At 43.3% G+C, this 20,827-nt stretch overlaps 1 protein-coding gene across 3 annotated transcripts in view; it reads left to right on the plus strand.

The window, feature by feature from the left end:
• ARFIP1 (ARF interacting protein 1) overlaps window positions 1-20,827 on the plus strand; it is a 260,045-nt gene that overhangs the window by 187,839 nt on the left and 51,379 nt on the right. For all 3 annotated transcript variants that reach the window (XM_082244069.1, XM_082244071.1, XM_082244070.1), the window contains one exon: window positions 14,025-14,182. In XM_082244069.1, the coding sequence (XP_082100195.1) occupies window positions 14,025-14,182 (158 nt within the window). The remainder of the gene's footprint in view (window positions 1-14,024; window positions 14,183-20,827) is intronic.

Genomic DNA, 20,827 nt, shown 5'->3' on the forward strand with positions numbered 1-20,827 from the left:
ACCTATATCTGTGAGCAACAATTTTTAAGGATGAAGCATACGAAGGGCAAAATTAGAACCAAAATATCGAATGAGCATCTTGAGAATTAATTTAGAATTGCTACTACATCCATTGAACCAGATATTGATGCGTTTATCAGAAACAATGACAAATATTGCAATAGTTCAGGGCTTGACAAAGCCTAGGCGCCAGGTCGCCATGGTGACCAGAAATCAGGCCTCGGCACCCAGGCTCCGGCCAGCCCATCCACCACCGCCAGTGGCATTAGACACAAGCAATTCCTTGGGCTGCCGCCCACTGAGCTCCTCGCCTTATTTCTTCCCTTGCGTTGGAAGGCGGTGATTGGGCAGCCTGTCGGCTTCTCCCATCTCCATTAGCTGGAGATTTCCACCCTCTTTTAGGCTCCTCCAATCAGGAGGCGAGCTGGGGACGATGGCTTCTGAGATTAGCTGGCTGGGACAAGGACGATGCGCGGAGGAGCCGTCAGCCATGGCTCTGCCCGATGGCTGAGAGTGACCTGGCCAAGCCCTGCAGGGAGTGCAGCCCGGGACCTGGCAGTACTCTACTCAGGTGAGAGGAGACACCCCAGGGGCCCCACCCACAGTGTAAAAGGAGGGGGGACACTGTGAAAGGAGTGTATGGGCGAGGGGGGGGGGGCACTGTGTGGGCGGACTGTAAAACTCTGACCACATTGTCCCAGCAATAGGTGTCCCTTTGTTGGCACCCCCGGTAGAGCAGAGTCCCTTTATACTGAGACCCCCCCCCATTAGATCAGCACCCCCCTGTGAGACTTCCCCCCATTAGATTAGTCCATTCATATTCGCACCGCATTAGAGACCCCTTCCCCGCCCCCCCCATTATAACAGAGTCCCCTTTTATCAGTGACCCCCTTTAGAGATCAACGGTTGACCACCTCTGTCGCTGATAAAGTCCTGCCAGTCAAAAAGCTGGCTCCTAGATTCAAAGCAAATTCATCAACCCCTCCACTAGTTTTATGTTGCCCTTTTTTACCTTTTATAATAAAACATTTTTTACAAATAAAATTAAATTTTATTATTCAGGGACATTATCTAGACCAGTGATTCTTAACTTGGATCTACCCTACTTTTTCTGCTCATCAGCTATCCTTATGAATGCATTTTATGTGTAGCCCAAGACAATTGCCAATGTGGCCCAGGAAGGTCAATAGGTTAGACACCCCTGCTTTAAAGTAAACCCTTCATGAGAACAGACATTCTAATGGTCTCTACATTGCTCCCTTGGCTTTTTGAAGATGGTGAAATATATGTAAAAACATTAGTTGGGTATTTCCAAAAACCTGATTAAGGACAACTTTTCCTTTTTATAAAGTTGCCCTTTAGTTTCGACTCCACCAGCACCCCCTACATCGTCCAAAGCTCACCTCTCCACGGTCCTGTAAGATCTGTGACTCACCAATTGGGATGCATGATACTCTTTCTTTAGAAATAATTTATTACAGGTACTTCTAAAACCTCAATTTACGCAGCACTTTACATCTATATTCTGAGTCACATCAGTCCTTGCCCTCAAGGAGCTTACAATATAAGGTCCCTAACTCGCATGCATACATGAACATACTAGGGCCATTATTAGTCAGGGGACAATTTACCTACCAGCATGTTTTGGAGTGTAGAAGGAAACAAGAGTACCCAGAGGAAACCCACACAGGCAGAGGGAGAATATGCAAACTCCTGGCAGGTAGCGCCGTGGTTGGGATTTGAACGGACAACCCTAGTGCAGTGCTGCTAGGCAGAAGTGCTAACCACGTAGCTATTGTGCTGCCTATTGGGCTTTTAAGGCACAAATGGTAAAATGCATTATACACTGTGTCTCCATAGAAGTGAATGTTTTTTTTTTTTTTTTTTTTCATGCAGAAATAGTGAAGTGATGGCAGATGTGCCACATAGTTTTGATCTAGCAGAAGTGTAGACAGGTAAATATAAGAATTTGTTGAGAAAGTGTAGCGAGGGGGGCTGGGGAGGCGGGGTCTGGGGTGTAAAATGAATTTGAGGTTAATGTGAAAATTCTTTTATCAGTACTGGCTGTCACATATTGTCAGCAGTGATCTTCTCCCTGGCTGTTACTGCACAAAAGTCTCCTTGTTTCTGTAGTGTCAATGTGTCTGTGATGGAATGAATAAAGCAGTAAGTAATGTAAACCCTTGGCATAATTGCATATGGCAATTCCGGAATGATAGGCGCAAGGATTTTTTTAATGATTGTGATGGTTTAAGGTCCTAGAAAATACTAGAATACTGGAATACTAATACTAGCACAGCAGTTTTTGCAGGATCTATCCATCATCCTTTTCAGAATGACCAGTTTTCAGCTGTTAATGTATTATTTTTCCTTTTAAACATATAAAATGGAGTCAGCTAAATTGTAATTTGTTGATAAATGCAGCTTTAGGCAACTAGCTTACATCCAATACTTGTTCGTTTAACTGTATTATTAGGTCCTAATTATGTAATTTTGTTGTGTAATTTGTTACTGTTTGAGATCTGTTTGTACTGTACTTTCAGTAAAAAACTCTTCCCATCCTCTTGTAATTTACACTAATAAATACAGCTTTAGGCAACTTGCATACATCTGTCCAATGCTTGTAGCTATCACTGTATTTTTGCATCTTCATTATGTAATTTAGTTGCATAATTTGTTAGTACAGTTTGTTACTGTTTGAGATCTGTTTGTACTGTACTTTTGAAAGAAACTGCCTATCCCTTAGTGCTCCAATCTTGTTTTTCTAGATTTTAGTTCCTTTCCTTGAAAGCAATTATAAAAGATGAATGATTGCCTGCTGAACAAGTTTGAAAGTTGTTTTATGAGTTAACACTTTGCTTAATAAACGGTGTCTTTTTTTTTTTTTTTACAAAATGTATTAACGTATAGAGCTAGTCTTCATTCACACTGCCCGCACGTTAAAAGCTCTCTTTTAGCATGCGGGCAGTTGTCAGTTTTCAGCAGCAGTGAGCCCGGGGTGGGGGAGAGACCGTGTGATGCATATTTCATCATTTTTCATAAATTTTTTTTTTTATTTATTGTGTGAACAAGCCCTTCTAACTGTGAAACCACCACTAAGCTTCCAGGTAGGATATACAATAGAGTGCCTTGAAAAAGTATTAATAACCCTTGAAATTTTTTCAAATTTTGTGATGTTGCAATCAAAAACGTAAATGGTTTTTATTGGGATTTTATGTGATAGACAAATGCAAAGTGGCACATAATTGTGAAGTGGAAGAAAAATCCTAAATGGTTTTCCAAATTTTTTATAAATATATGAAAAGTGTGGCATGCATTTGTATTCTGCCCCCTTTGCTCTGATACCCCTACCTAATATCTAGTGTGTCCGATTGCCCTCAGAAGTCACCTAATTAGTAAATAGAGTCCACCTGTTTGTTTTTTAATCTCAATATAAATACAGCTGTTCTGTGAAGAGGTTTGTTAAAGTGGTTGTATCCCCTGTGTAAAAAAAAACAAAAAAAAAACCTGCAGGACAATGGCATAATGTGCTTTTATGCATCGCATACTAGCGCATTATGAAATACTTAACTTAGAAAGAAGCCCCCACATGGTCCCCTGGACACCGCTGAAGGAGCTGACATGTTCCCTCTGCATCTCTTCCGGGTTCGACGGCTCCGGCGCAGTGAATGGCTGGAGCCACGATGTCACTCCCGCGTATGCACGTGGAAGTTCACTCTTAGGCAAGGAGCTCTGAAGGTCCGGCAAGATACCCTGGACCTTCAGAGCGCAAGCGCCGCTGGTGTCAGCGGCTGCATGCAGGGTGAATATCTCCTAAACCGTGCAGGTTTTAAAAGCAGAGTATACTTCCTCTTTAAGGAACCTTAGTGAACAGCATCATAACAGGTTGGGGATAAAGTTATGGAGAAGTTAAAAGCAGGGTTAGGTTATAAAAAAAAAAAAATATCCCGAGCTTTGAACATTTTCACAGAGCACTGTTCAATCCATCATCCGAAAATGAAAAGAGTATGGCACAACTGCAAACCTACCAAGACATGGCCATCCACCTAAACGGACAGGCAGGGCAAGGAAAGCATTAATCAAAGAAACAGCCAAGAGGCCCATTGTAACATTGCAACCTGCAGAGATCAACAGCTCATGTGGGAGAATCTGTCCACAGGACCACTATTAGTCATGCACTCCACAAATCTGGCCTTTATGGAAGAGTGGCAAAAATAAAGCTATTGTTGAAAAAAGCCATAAAAAGTCCTGTTGGCAGTTTGCGAGAAACCATGTGGGGGACACAGCAAACATGTGGAAGAAGGTGCTCTGGCTTTTTGGCCTAAAAGCAAAACGCTATGTATGGCGGGAAAACTAACACTGCACATCACCCTGAACACCCCATCCCCTCCGTGAAAGATATTGGTGGCAGCAGCATGTTGTGGGGATGTTTTTTGTTCAGCAGGGACAGGGAAACTGGTCAGAGTTGATGGGAAGATGGATGGAGCCAAATACAGGTAAATCTTAGAAGAAAACATTTTAGATTCTGCAAAAGACTTGAGACTGAGGCGGAGGTTCACCTTACAGCAGGACAACAACCCTAAACCCTATTGCAAGAGCTACAATGGAATAGTTTAGATCAAAGCATATTCATGTGTTAGAATAGCCCAGTCAAAGTCCAGACCTAAATCCAATTGAGAATCTGTGGCAAGACTTGAAATTGCTGTTCAGACACTCTTCATCCAATCTGACAGAGCTTGAGCTATTTTGCAAAGAAGGAGCAAAAATGTCACTCTCTAGATGTGCAAAGCTTGCAGAGACATACCCAAAATGACTTGCAGCTGTAATTGCAGCGAAAGGTGGTTCTACAATATATTGACTCGGGGGACTGAATAAAAATGCACGCCACACTTTTCACATATTTATTTGTTGAATTGAAAACCATTTAACATTTTCCTTCCACTTCACAGTTATGTGCCACTTTGTGTTGGCCTATCACATAAAATCCCAATAAAATACATTTTCATTTTTGGTTGTAACATGACAAAATGTGAAAAACTTCAAGGGATATGAATACTTTTTCAAGGCTCTATACTTTCTTTAACATGGTTGTTTTTTCCTTACTGTTACAGTCATAGCCTCCTTACCACTGATTGACAACAATTGCAATAATCGTGTATTGAAGACCTAAAAACTTAAAGTATAACTAAAGGAAAATTTTTTTTTTTTTTTTTTTTTTTTTTTTTGTAGTGTAGAGGGATTCGAACACATTTCAGTTTTTTATTGCTGTCTGTGCCCACATTAGAGAGATTCACCCTCTCTATTTGTCTTGTTTACCATTATCATTGAAAGTGAAAGTCAAAGAAAACCCCAAATTATGGGTTGTCCCCAGAAAAGTAATAAAGGGAAAATCTTCCAATGGGGACACTAGTTCTGGTGACCTGGGGGATCTCCCAGGGATTCAATTAATTTGCAGGGATTGCCTCTCACTTCCTGTTTGGCTATGAAATAAGAAGTGAAGGGAAATCTCCACAATGGGATACAGATGGTTAGAACCCTCCCTTACTTTATCTAAAATGGAAAAAACATTTTGCCTATTGTTTTTCTTTAAGGACTCCTTCAAACACATGCCTTGCTGATTATGTTTGGATTTCGCACTGAATTTGTCTGTATAGCATTCACTATTCTTAAAGAGGTAGCACTACACATTTATTTATGTGTAGCTTGTGACCAGGATTTTCATGATTATGTTATCTCTATACTAGAGTTTGTCAATCCTTCTACAGAAAAAGGCACCCTGATACAATGAGGGGGAGATGTGATCTGTGAAAGGTAGTAAATACCTTGCACATTACTTTTCATGCATGGACTTGGCATACTTCTGATCATGTGTCCATTTTAATACCGTTCTGTGCTCACGTCCCATTGCAGGTAGGGGAAAGTACTTATGCAAGAGTACAGCACAGAAAGCTTCCGGGACAGGAGCTGAGCTGTGCAGTAACTGGTATAAAACTAATCATACAAAGTAGGAGTTACCGCCTGAGGCACAAATGGGCAAACTACAGCACAACATGAAATCCAGCACTGTGCGAGCCAGCCTGTGTTTTTGACTTTAAAGTTAATAAAAAGGAGTTCCCTTTTATAAAAAATAAATAAAAATAAATGCACATCTTTTTGCTGGTAAAAAATGTGTATTTATTTATTTGTTTATGTTTTACACTGGAGCCTGTAAAGCATTGCACCCACGATCAGCAAATTGAGGGTGCAGTGGCAAGATCCTCCACAGTCCCAGTACACTGCATGCCTGTATCTCCAATGCAGGCAGTTATGGAATTGCAGGAAGAATCAACGGACTATGAGAGCACTCGCCAGTACCCTCACAGTTCATTGAGCACTACAAGCCATTGGGCGTGGTGGTCAACCGCAGTTGTAGTTAATTCATTCACAGAATTCTGCAAATCAATGCCATGCTGTTTTCAAATTGTGACCGCAGGTGTTGAGAAAAGATTCCCCGCCCGCTGTCACACGGAGCAGGGGATCGTCGGGAGAGGGGGTGGGAGCTGGAAAATATTACTGGTTCCACTCCATGTACGGGTGGAACATGCAACATACTTGAGAGGTGAACGTAGCCCTTAGAGCCCCAGAATATTCTAGATTTCCTGAGTCCCTGTAGAATTAAAATATAGTGATTGCAATTTTTTATGTTGCACAATATTTTCACAATGGTTTATCAAATCTAAATTTTCAAAAAAAAATATACTTGAATTATATTGCACACAAACACAATTTCATCCCCAGTGATGCTGTACAAAATAAAAGATGAGTTTGTTTAAAGTAAATAGATACCAAATGTGTCAAGCCTCAAAGCTGCGTGCGTCTGAAAATGGCGTTAAATTATGGTACCCAAAATTATCAATAGGTGATGATTTAAATACCTTTTACAGCTCAGCAGTTTAGAGTAAACCATAAATGGGTGGACCTAGACTTATTGCTTTCTCTCCGACATTTAATGCAGTATATAACCTGTGGCTCAATTGCTGTTTACATACATGTTCACATCCTGTGCATGTGTTTGCTTTTGTAGGTGTGTGCAGGGCGAAGAAGTTGCTTTTTATTTTTTATTAAGTATCAACAGCATGTAGAACAGAAGACGCTTACCTTCACATTCCAATATGTGTCAGTCTCCAGCGCTTCCTCCACTTTGCCATGGGAGGGGAGCGTTGTCAGTTTGTGGCGTTACCCTTTGGTCTCGCTTCTGCTCCTTGGGTCTTTACAAAAGTGTTAGCCCCGGTGCTAGCATTGTTACGTCAATGGGGGATCCCGGTCCTGGGCTACTTGGACGAACTCCTTCTGCGAGCGGTGTCTCCTACTGCTCTGGTGGAAAACCTCAAAATCACCATATGAGCTTGAGGGTAATTGGCTGGTTTCTGAATTTTTAGAAGTCTGCTCTGGTTCCGTCCACAAAGCTGGACTATCTGGGTCTGACTCTGGACTTGGCCTTAGCCAGAGTGCTCCTTTCTCTGGACAAACTCCAGAAACAGCAGGCTGTAATTCATCTCCTGCTGTCCAGCAGATGGTAATGATGTTGTCTACCTTCGAGGCGGTTCCGTTTGCATAGTTTTATACAAGGTCCCCGCAGGGAGATTCTGGCCAAAGGGACAAGAATCTGCAGTTTCTGGACAATCAGATCTGGCTGAGCCGGGGGAATGAAAGAGTCACTGACATGGTGGCTTTGTGCTTCGGCTTGGCAAATCCTTCCTCCCCTTGTATTGGGAGGTGTCCTCAGCAACATTTCTGCTCAGGGGTTTGGACACTGGAAGAGTCCAGACTTTGAGTGATCAGACTGTGCCTGGAACATTGGATGGATCGTCTTCAGGAATGTCCAGTGAAGTGTCTTGGCAGCTCTGGAAGTAGCCAGCATTCTAAGGTGGGCAGAACGGTTCCTTCCAGCCCTCTCCGCCGTACACATTCCCAGGATGGAAAACTGGCAGGCAGATTACCTCAGTCGGCAGGCGTTGGACCAAGGGGAGCGGTCCCTTTATCTGGAGGTGTTTCATCAGTTGTGTCTTCGGTGGGGCATCCCCGAGATGGATCTGTTGGTGTCCCGGCTCGACAGAACGGTGGAGAGGTTTGTGACTCGGTCACGTGATCCTTTGTCCGGTGCCACGGATGCGCTGGTGGTCCCATGGGGTCAGTATCATCTGATTTGCGCCTTCCCTCCTCTCAAGCTTCTGCCACGACTTCTACGCAGCATCAAGGCAGAAGGGATTCCGGTCATCTTGGTGGCTCCAGACTGGCCTCACTTGGCACGCCGATTTTGGTGCGGCTGGTTGCCGAGGTTCCTTGGATGCCTCCTCTCAGGGAGGATCTGCTGTCCCAAGTAGCAATCTTCCATCCGGCTTTACAGCCACTGGCTTTGACAGCTTAGCTGTTGAACTCCAGGTGCCGATGGATAGAGGTTTGTCTGAGTCGGTGATTCCAACACTGTTAAAAGCTAGGGAATCTACTTCTAGGAAGATCTACCATTGTACGTGCAGGACTTACATTGTGTGCTTTAAGTGTCTTGGAGTTCATCCTCAATCTTTTTTTGGTGGCTCGGATCTTGACCTTCAATGGGGGGGGTTAAGCAGAAACTGGCTTTGAGTACCATCAAGGGTCAGGTGTCCACCTTAGTGGTCTTCTTTTAATGGCCCTTGGCCACATACTCATCCAGGGAGTTAAGCACTTGACACCTCCAGTGCGGTCTCTGTTGCTGTCGGGAGATTCCCGTGCTTACGCTGTCCCTGAAGGTGGAGTTTTTGGGGACTTTCACCTCTGTGAGCAGGGTGTCAGAATTACCCTGTCGTTCACCATACTTGGTGGTTCACAGTGATAAGGTGGTTCTTAGCCTCTGTCCGTTATTCCTTCCTCAGGTTGTCTCTGAGTCTCATTTTAATGAAGACATTGTGTTGCCTTCCCTGTGTCCCAGGCGAAAACATCCAAAGGAAATTGCCTTGCATGCTATGGATGTGGTGTACTTGGCAGCTACGGAGTCTTTTAGGAAATCAGACTAACTATTTTTAGGATGGGCCTCCGAAAGTGTTGTCCATTTCCTCAGCGACCATTTCCAGATGGATCAGACAGACTATGATTCAGGCCTATTACATCAAGGGTCAGGTTCCTCCTTTCCCTGTCGAGGCGCGCTCTACTCGGGCATCACTGCCTCCTTGGCCTTCCGTCATAAGGTGTCAGTGACGCATGTTTGCAAGGCGGCCACCTGGTCATCATTGCACTCTTTCACAAAGTTCTATAAGTAGATGTGTTGGCATCTGTGGATGCTTCCTTTGGCCGCAAGGTTTTACAGGCTGATGTTTAGAGAACCTGGTCCTCTTTTGAGGGTATATTGCTTTTTTCAGGTGAGTTCCAGTTGTTTTGGTTGAAACAGGTTTGCTCCTGTTTACCTGGTTTGCTATAGTTAGCCTTGGGAATTTTCTTTTTTGCTGTTCCCACCCCTCATGTCTAACACTGCTTTGGGACTTCTCAATGGTTAACAAGATCAGGAGCTGTGTCGGTCAATGAACGAAAGGGAAAATTGGATTTTTGACTTACTGTAAAATCGATTTCTCTGATATTGACGGACACAGCACCCACCCCTCTGTGGAGTTGTAATTCTTCTGACACTGCTTGTAACAAAACTGAGTACCTATAGTGGAGAGAGGTAGTTTATCCCCTGGGACTGCACATAGGCGTAGCCAGACTTTTTTCCGCCTGGTGTCCTACTCCTGTAGGGGGCAGTATAACCCAATGGTTGAGATCAGGAGCTGTGTCCGTCAATGATCATCAGAGAAATGCGTTTCATGGTAAGCCAAAAATTAATTTATGGGGTTCTGAATGTAGATTAATGAGAAAAAAAAAAAAGAATTTAGGGCAGGTTCAAATCGGTGCGGATGCAATGATGCATTCTCAATGCATTTTTTCCCCCCTTTCTTTTTTGCTGTAATGCATTTTTGATACATTTAGATGTGTTTCGGTGCATTTTTTAATGTGTTTTGCCACGTACCAGTACAGTTCTGTGCAGCAAAGTTATTGGTGACACTGTAATGTTTTGGTATGTTAGTTATGTGGCCCAATTAGTCAAGTAAATGTGTTTGCTACATTTACCTGTGTGCTTTGCTGCTAAGTGAGATATTGCTTAATATATTATTATTTTCTATACGCCCACATAGTTTACTAATGTAACCATTATCTTCTGTTAGCTGGTTGTCCTGACCCATTTGTGTCCTGTTGTACTTGTCCTGTTTTAGTGGCCTTACAGGTTGCCATGGTTTAGTCAGTGCTTTACACTGGTGTTGTGGGTCATCGTTTCTCTTGCACCTGCAGCTTTTCCCATCACACTTGTTTTGCTCACCCTTCAAAAGATGGTTTATATGTCATTTGAGCTGTACTTTGATCATGTATAATTGCCTGCCAGCCCACCTCTTGTTATTCGTCTCTGTATCACTGCATTGATGACTTCAGTGTCTGTGATCTAGCTTTTATGAAACAAATAGCTCAGCGTGTACATGATCTGCTTCATGTTTCTATTTTTGGCCAAATGTGAAGCCTTTAATAAATAGTAACTTTCCTTTTTGTTTATACAATGTTTAAATGTCTATTCCTGGCATTTGAAATGCTGTCCAACTACAAAACCTGGAATTGAGAATATGCACATTTTTATTCTTCAAACATGTATAAAAATAACATTTGATGTGGCAGATTTGTACATGGAGGAGGAAGAGATCTGATTCAGGCCGTCTCCCATGTTTAGACTATTTTGCTCTACTCAGATAGTGATTGTTTTCTGAAGCAGATCTGAAAATGCCAGGTTGAGACTGCCACCATTTTATTCTGTTTGTTGTAGCTATTGTTACAGCTTGAACTGGGCTGGTGGATTTCAGTGGAGCTTCTTGGGATTTTAGTTTTGCCAGCTGCAATAAAAATATATTTTTACAGTCTATTCAGGAACATTCTTTAATTTAGATGATGTCTGATAAGTGATTTCCAAGGAAGTAGGACATGATCAAAATTGCAGATCAGAAATTCTGGGTCAGCCACTCAGAAACAGGAAAAATAGACTGCCAAGCAAACCACATTTAACAGGATATTGGCAATGGCAGAATACATGTTTAAGCAAAGGTTTCCTTTAAGTGTTTTGGGATCTTATGGTGTTCTTGACCTCATCTCAATCTTTCCATCGAAATCTTGCAACAGTGGTGTGACATGTTTCGGTGCTGGTCAGTTTTTTTTTTTTTTTTAAATCAAATATAGACTGATCTTTAGGAAGACCATCTTAGTCCATATCTTGCAAATAGTTTTAGTAATTGGGGTAGTATGTAGTAAAAATTGCAAGTCTGTATATGTAAATATTTTACTGTCCATGTTTGCATCCATTACTGATTTATTACAGATAAATTGGAACTAGTACTTTACTTATGAAAACAGATCTGTTATACAAGCCAATGAGTTTTCTTTTGCCCTTTTTTAGTAATATTGCTGACGCTGCTTTCTGTGTAAAATGGGTGGGCGTTTTTTTTTGTTTTTTTTTTTACTGTATTTGGCCCCTGAGACATGCTTTACCTCTCAAGTCCGCTAATGCCACATCTGGTGCCAGATGGCAGATTTCAGCCAGAAGCCCACACAAGAGGAAGGTAACTCTAATCAGTGAACAGATTTTTATTTTTTTTTAGCAATCACATATAGTGACAAAAGTACAAAGTAGCATCTACTTCAGTCCAGTTAGTGCAATAGTTTTCAATTCTTACATCAGGAAATAGTGGAACTGACAATCTTTTGCCGCAGGCCAGCATAAAAATGTATCACCTTTTGTGCAACCTCTTAAAGCATTATACCACCAGTAGACAATGGTAAGAAAAAATACATTTGAATGACTGTTAAGGAAAACAGAAGGAAAAAAAGACCGACCAAGATCCTTGTGTAGATGAGATTTTAGATTTTCCCCTGTCCACAGAAAAGTCAAAATAACCCTTATGCCCCTTTCACATGGCATTCCATCTGTCCATTTTTTTATCTGTCCATTGACGGATGAAAATGTACAGCATTGCATTCCTATGGGCAATCGGATATAAACAGATGACCGTTTTTTTACATCCGCATCTGTTCAGGTTTGTATTTTAAAAACGCAACACGTATATATTTTTGTCCCAGTTAGAAAAATGGAAAAGTACCTAAATGGATGTAAACAGACAACGAACTATGTTTGCGTCCATTTTTGCATTTTTTAGGAGCTTGCACTCGCCAACATCCTAACAACCATCACTGCTGTTAGAAGCAGGGTCTTGGGTCTGGTATGGATTTTGGGGGTGACCTCAGGCCAGGAACATGAGTGCTCTTCCCCCTGAACCATATCATGCCCTGAAAATTGAGGGGGTGCATTGTAGGGCGACCCCCCTGGCAAAGCAACGAGGGCCTCTTCCCCACAACCTTGGCATGGTGGTTGTGGGGGTGCAGGGGGTAACGTATCAGAATCTGGAAACCCCGAACCCCCCCCCCTGTGAATGCTACAGTACATAGTACCCATACTCGTTCACCAAGAAAAGTCAAATAAAATAAACTCAAGTCCTTTTATATATAAAAAAAATGTCCATTGTTAATATGTTGTCCAGTGATGCAGTGATGTAGGTCCACGTCAGTCACAATGAACAACAGCCACTAACCCGCACAGAAAGAAAAGCCCACCAACGCTCCTACCATTTGCCTGCGCTGAATGGCAGCTCCGCTTCCCCCACTGCTAAAATAAACAAGGGGGGGTGTGGCCTGGTATGGTTTGGGGGGCAGGCCCCTGTTCCTTTTCCCCTTTCCTTGGATAAGGGTCTGTTATTTTGGGTGGCCTTTTTTTGTGTGTGTGAGGCCCCCCCCCCCCCCCCCAAAATCCATACCAGACTTGAAGAGCCTGATATGGATTAGGGGGGCAAACTGCATGCCGTTTTTTTAAAAAAAGATCTGCTCTTTTGTTTATACCCCACTGATAGCAGGGATGAGTCATGGTTAAGGACGCTGGTGGGCGCATGTAAAAACATCTAATGTGAACTGAAACTGATGTAAGAAGAAACTTGACTGAATGGCTGATGCCTGCATGAAGGAGCCCTAAAGGTTATTGTCCCTCTACAGTGTCTAAAGAGGCAGAAAAGAATGATGAATAGAGATGAATTTTAGTTTGGGACGGACTTCGTTTTACCCAGACCTGCGGGTAATTGTTACATTGACAGCAGGCTGCTACACCATAGCTGTACCCCTATATCAGCAGCGACCATGGAATTCCTCTGCCTGCAGCCACACGTAACAAAGAGGGGGGTATGCTGGGACATCATTGGCCTGATTTGGCACATGCCCATATTTGGACAAGGTCCTTGACCAAATATGGCATGTAGCCATATTAGGTGAATGATGGGTGTCACCAGCATTCCTGCCTATTTTTTTTTTTTTTTTATATATATATGCGGCCCTGAGTGTGTGTTTGGAGTTTGGCTAGAGAGGAGTTCTGAGGACACTCAAGCTCCTCTGCAATCCTAGTTAGTGTCCTTACATAAACCTGTATCATAAAAGGAAGAGGAGTTTCTGATCAAGTCTGTTATGGAGTCTGAGTATTGTAAGCACTGGGCCTAACTCTGCAGTCTTTTATTGGCACAGTCCTATTTAGACACTGCACAACTGCTATAACAAAAAGCAGAGGTAGGACTTTGAAAATACAGTATGTTAGCGCTACAGTATCTATCTGGCTATCAATTTGTGACTTGCTCTAAGAAAAACATACAATTGCTTCAATTGCTCAAAGTTGTTTGAGCTTGTTCAGACCCTGTCACTGTTGCAATTGCATTTAAATGTTTAGAAAATGAAAAAGCCTGTAGTAAAAACAAAAAAAAAAATGGAATTCATGCTAAATGTTACACTGTAAATGTTTTACTTTTATGAATGCAATGTTTTTCATAGTGGGGTTACTTTTATTTTCAAGGTTGAGTGGAGCAGTGCTGTTTTGCCATTAACTGAGTTTTGTGTTTGTTACACTTTAGGAGGAATTTGGTTACAATGCAGATACTCAGAAGCTGCTTGCCAAGAACGGAGAAACACTACTTGGAGCCATCAATTTTTTTATTTCAAGTGTAAACACACTAGTGAACAAGACAATTGAGGACACACTGATTACTGTGAAACAGTATGAAACAGCCAGGTAAAAAAAAAAATGTATTCTTAATTAAATGCATAGTGTTGACTCTTCTAATTTAGTTACATTATCTTTTACAAAATGACCAACAATCATAGCCTCCCCAATTACTGCATACCAAAAGGATGCCTCCGATAGTTGAAGCCATGCTATTTACAATCGTGCAGTCCCTCCGGACATCAGTAATATCACTGCAAATCTTTGTTCGTGTCAGATTTGTAGGCTGCTCTTTCAAGCCTAGTACACACTAGTAATTTTTCGTTAAACCCAGCATGGCTGAACGAAAAAAACTGACCGCTCAGGAGGAGCCACTGTACCAACTATCCGATTTTACTACAGCGATCTCCCCTGCTATGCTATTGTGTTCTGACATTGACTAAGAACACTGTCCGAAGCCGATCGGCAGACCTTTTTCGGTCATGGCCCTTCGAGAACCGGCTTCTGTCAGACCGACTGCACTACACACGGGCCGAATGTCGGCCATTTTCTATCGAACCAGCTGATGCCGCCCAACATTCGGCCTGTGTGTACTAGGCTTAGGCTAGGTTCCCATCTCTGCAGGACCCGTGGGGAAACGCACTGCATTTTAGCAGACGTTCAGGGGTTTTATTCTCAGTGGGACTACCAAGCATCAACACCCGCAGCATGTTTTCACGTGTGCCAAACCGCACAGTGCTGAAGCACAATGCAGTTGAGTTTGGTGTGGTGCAAATTAAAATAAGGGCACAGGACTTTTCTCTGCATTTCTCTTGGGTAAGGCAGCCCATTGAAATGAATGGCTGCTCTACCTGTGAAGTGCGCAAGCAAACACACATGTGTATATATATATGTGAACCAGGCCTAAAGGGGCTTTCCTTGTCTAGACTTTCTTTTCTTCCCTCTAATCAGAAATATGTGGATGTCACATGTTTTTCGTAAAGCACAATGATTTATTGTTTGTATACTTTTATTGTGTTCCATATCCGTGAGGTCATGTGTATTTAATCCAGCAAACAATATACACTGTTATTGATGGCATTGTTCCTGGGGAAGAACCATCTAATTGCATATTTGTGAAATTTTATTAGGAGCTTATAACTGGTGATTTATTTTATACTGCTTGTCTCTACAGGATTGCACTTGCCCATTCGTGAATTGTTCTGTTCTTTTGAAGCTTTCATTAAGTAAACCTTGAGTAGATCTAGCTATATATAACACATTGTCAGTTTAACCCCTTAGTGCTGACGGAACGCAAATTTGCAGCTTCAGCTTAAGGGGGCTGTACCTGAGTGATGCCTGCAGCTAGAGGCATCACCCCGATACTGTTGTTTAGAGCCGACGGTCGGCTTTCGTGTAATGACAACCGATGCGGCTAAGGAGCCGCTCGGCTGTCATTACAAGGATTGAAGCTCAAACCTTACATGTGTGCATATCCAAAAGCAAACATCTAAAACCCAAATGGATGTCTCAGTAACCAGTATGTGTGTGTGTGTGTGTGTGTGTGTGTGTGTGTGTGTGTGTGTGTGTGTATATATATATATATATATATATATATATATATATATATATATAGTAAACCCCCCTCCATTGCGGGGGTTACGTTCCGGACCCAGCCGTGAAAAGTTAAATTCCGCAAAATAGAAAAACCCTATTAAAATGCATTGTAGGCATGTTTATTTTACTGTCACTGTACGTGTAAAAGCATTTTAAGGTCTTTAAACACACTTTTAAAACAATAGAAACTCATTTAAACACATAAAAGATACTAAGAGACATAGCAAGAGCTATGGAAAACACAAAAATATTTCATTTTTAATGATTTATATAGTAAAATATTACAAAAAAAAACGCGAATTACCGGGACCGCAAAAACTGAACCGCGATGGAGCGGGGGATTACTGTGTATATATATATATATATATATATATATATATATACTTTGATGCAACTGATTCAGGGCCACATATTTGAGTTGATAAACCTTTAATTGCATAGGGTTAAAAATACATAAAAAGACAACCGCATACTAAACATTTTAAAAAGAAAAACTCCACTGCTAGTGCCTAAGGATGTAAATTCACAAGCATAGAAATCCATAAAGTATTTTAAAAGCACACAGTGTAGACTTAATGTTCCAAAGGAAACCGCTGCTACCACTCCTGGGATTGATATTTGAGTCTCCTTTACTCCAATAGATAATCCATTCATGTAATCCCTCATTCCATGATATGCATGCAGGACATAGTACATAATCTATAAAGAGATATAGTAAACAATGCTCATCATTTGGAGAGGAATAAACTAGTCCATAGATCCATAAACTTCCAAAAGCTTTGTTTGTTCACAACTCCTGAAACAAAGTTTAGCCCTTGAAAGTTTATGGAACTCTCTGTGGAACCTTTTTTCTCAAATGAATGGGATTGAGAAAATCATTCTCTCTTCACCAGATGATGAGTATTTACCACATTTTTTCCTAAGAGACTATATGCTATGTTGTATTCTCATATTATGAGAGTGATGGATTCTTATTAAACTTTAAGATGAACAGTGGGCTTGGTCTCCAAAACAAGGACTGTGATGAATGGATATATCCATTTCACCCTTTCAGAGACTACATGTGAGTCTCTCATGGACATAATCATATAGGAAATGTGGGATTGCATGCATGGATCTATGGACTAGTTTCTTTCTCTCCAAATGATGAGTATTGCTTACTGTATCTCTTTATAGACTATGTACTATGTCCTGCATCCATATCATGGAATGAGGGATTACATGAATGGGTTATCTATTGGAATAAAGGAGACTTAAATATCAATCACAAGAGTGGTTGGAGCTGTTCCTTTGGAACATTAAGTCTACACTGTGTGCTTTTAAACTACTTTATGATCTCTATGCTTGAGAACTTGCATCCTTGGGCACCAGCCGTGGAGTTGCATATATTGTGAACAAGTTTATTGTTGAACATCGATCTATGTGAAGGAGATTTGAACACTAATCACAGAAGTGGATGCAGCCTTGTCCTTTAGAGTATCTAATCTACACTTTGTTTTCCACCACTTTATGACTTTTTATGCCTGTGAGCTCATACATTCACATAACAGCAGTCGAAATGCATACACTGTGAACAAATCTGTGTGAGGGAGACATATTTTTCTATTCACTGCGATTTCAAACCTATTTGCTTTTGCAATGCCTCCTCTTGACCACAGATTTCATATGTTGTCCCTGTTTCATCCATGCTACTGCTGCAGTTGATTTCTTTATCCTCCGCAACATTCCCAATTCACAAGAAGGCGTTCCACATTTCTATTTCCATTTGGATCTTTATTTGATGGGCTTCCCAACTCCTTGGCTACCAACAATACATGTGTATTTTTTGGTTGCCAACAATATACAGTGCCTTGAAAAAGTATTCACACCCCTTGAAATCTTCCACATTTTGTCATGTTACAACCAAAAACATAAAAGTATTTTATTGGGATTTTATGTGATAGACCAAGAGAAGTTCAAAGCTTGGGATATTTCTCTTACGTCCTCTGACAGTCGCCGCTCACTCATTCAGTCTGCACGTCTGGTTATTGGCCTTCTCCACAGGAGTAAGCTAGGCAAAAGATTTTAACAATAATCACAAAACCTTTGTATAGACACACCTACAGGGGGCTGTCCTTCTGGTCAATACCCCCAGCTAGCCTCATTCCCAATTCAGTTTTTCTGCTGCCTAGCTCAGGAGTAGGCTGGGTTTCCCTGGCTGTGACTTCGGTCTCAGCTTTTTTCTTCTTTTTAGGTTTCTCTCTAAAAAAAGTGTTTTTTCTTTTAAAAGATAGCTTTTTATTTTCTCCTTCGCTTAGTTAGTCGGACTTTAGAAGACTATAGCGTTTGCAGAGCTGGGCCTCGCACTGGTTATCCTAGAACCTTTCGGACTCCCAGCCTGCCATCGAGCATTAGCAGGTTATTGGTACGCCCAGGCCTCGCAAACGACAGTGTCCCTGGTGTCAAGGATGAGCCTGGGAAGTTGCTATCTTCGCTGGGATGTCTCAGCTGCGGTACGCCCACGTGTTGCTAGCATCCCCTTCGGCTGACGGCACCCCCACTCAGAGTGGGAGGTTTCCCGTCGCAGAGCGGTGCCCACGTTCGCTGGACCGGTGAGTACCATGACTACCCCTCTGTCTTTTAAAACATGTTTGTCGGGGGTGTGTATGTGGGCCCTCTGTTTGGGGATGACAGTTCAGGTAAGGGTTCTGTGATATCCCCCTCATGGCTGTAGGTGCGGCTCCTGTGTGTTTCTTCGGGGGCGCTGTCACGGTTTGACCGCGGTGTGGCGGGGTGCGGGGGTCTCCAACGTCCCAGGGGTGCTTGTGGTGCTCTGTGGGTGCCAGTGCCTGGTGTTTTGGGGTCGAAAATATCCTTAATCCGCCCGGTCGCCATTTTGGATGTGGGCAGGCTGTTCGGCCTCAGAGTGTGGGCAGCAGCCATTTTCTGTCATCCTTATGGCGCCGATCAGGCGCCATCTTTAGTGTGGGCTTGATATGCTTTGTGGGCAGCGGCCATTTTCCCAGGGCTTTTATCCCATAGCCTTATATTGGCAACCATTTTCTTGTGGCTCAGGGCTGGCTTTACTTCTGGGGGCGTGGGGTCACTTCCTCCTTCTTCCCTTCAGATCCTCAGCAGCGCGGGCAAGCATAACACACTGTGGGGGGCATTTTACTCTTTTCTCTGGCCTGGATTCCTGCTAGCACTCATTTTTATAGATTCCTGTAGCAAGGGACTAGGTCTCCATTTGCGGTGTGGGCCGTGGGAATCGCCGATTTAAAGGGCCAGCTTTTACTTAAATTGTGTATTGCTATTATGGAGTCCCAGGATAGCAAATTCCCCACAGACTTGGTGGGTGGTTCAGGTTCCCCTGAATCCACTTCTATGGCCTCTCTATCTGCTACACTTGCGACTTTAGCGTCAAAAGTGGATTTGCTGATGTCTGACCGGATTTCTAAAAAAACGGCCTATACCCTCTGTCTTCTGATTCAGAGCCAGATATGGTTGCCACGGACAATGCCCCCCCTGAGGGGTCCCTGTCCTCTCAGTCGGATGGGCGGCACAGTGGTGTAGTGGTTAGTAATTTAACCCAGCAGCAAGAGGGTCACTGGTTCGAATCCCAACCACGACACTACCTGCCTGGAGTTTGCATGTTCTCCCTGTGCCTGTGTGGGTTTCCTCCAGGTACTCCGGTTTCCTCCCACACTCCAAAGACATGCTGGTAGGTTAATTGGATCCTGTATAAAATTGGCCCTACTGTGTATGTATGGACCTTAGATTGTAAGCTCCTTGAGGGCAGGGACTGATGTGAAGGTGCAATGTATATGTAAAGTGCTGCATAAATTGACAGCGCTATACAAGTACCTGAAATAATAATGTGTAGGAGGAGCATTCTTCCTCTGGGTCGGCGCGGGACCGCGCTGCGGTGGACGCGCTTATCAGCTCTGTTAAGGACACGTTAAATTTGGATGATGAGCCCCCCGTCGGGTAAGAAGGTTTCCCTTGGGACCCGTAAAGCCCAAAAATTGGGTCTGGTTTTTCCTTGTCCCGGGGAGTTTCACGAGACAGTGAACGACCAATTGCGCTGTATCAAACATAATTTTGTGGTGCCCAAGAGATTTCAGTACCGTTATCCCTTTGCGCATCCGGTGGACTCTCGCTGGACTGTGGCTCCTAAGGTGGACCACACTGTGTCCAGATTAAATAAAGCCACTTTAATGCCCGTGGAGGATTCCCCGGTGTTTAAAGACCCGGCAGACAGGCGGGTTGAGACACTTTTCCGCCACATCTATCTGGTTGCGGGTTCCTTGCTGAAGCATGTGTTCGCTTCGGTAATGGTCTCTCAGGCTGTTGTAGAATGGGCCAAGACGCTTAGGCGCACTCTAATTGCTGACTCCGCCTCTCCTGCTGCGCTGGAGATGGTGGATCAAATGGGCCAGGCCGTGCTGTACCTATGTGACGCGGCCTTGGATGAGGCCCCTTTAGTCGCACGGCTGTCAGCGGTCGCGGTTGCGATCCGCCGCATCACTTGGTTAAAAAGCTGGTCGGCCAACCAGTCTTCCAAAAAGACAGTGACTGACATCCCTTATGCGGGGAGTCGTCTTTTCGGGGGCTCACTGGGGGCAAGAGCACTCTTTTGCCCCAGGTGGCTAGGGGTAAATCGTCCCGCATCAAGCGGGGTCCCTCCTTTAAATCTAACCAGGGGTCCTTTCGTGCCTTCAGGGCACAGGACAAAGGGAATCCTTGAAGGCCTCTAGTGGCCAGAAGAAGCCTTGGGCGGGTAAGTCCAAAGCCGGCCACGCTGGCAAAGCGACTCAGTCCGCCTCGTCCTGAATGGACGTCCTCACCCGTTTCAGGGGTGGGGGGACGTCTGCGTTTTTTTCCAGAGCCCTGGCTGTCCAAGATTTGGGACAGGTGGGTTCAAGAACTCATTCGTTCAGGGTACAAGATCGAATTTCGGTCTCGCTCCTCAGACAGATTCTTTTCCTCAAATCTTCATTTAACTCCCGATCGGTTCCGGGATCTCCACCGGGGCGGTTCAGGGTCTCCTCGCCCAAGAGGTAGTCGTCCCCGTTCCACAGCGGGACAGGTTTTGGGGTTTTTACTCCAATCTGTTCACAGTGCCCAGAAAGGAGGGCA

Source organism: Pelophylax lessonae (genome assembly GCF_965119305.1).
Source record: "Pelophylax lessonae genome assembly, chromosome: 1".
NCBI lineage: Eukaryota > Metazoa > Chordata > Amphibia > Anura > Ranidae > Pelophylax > Pelophylax lessonae.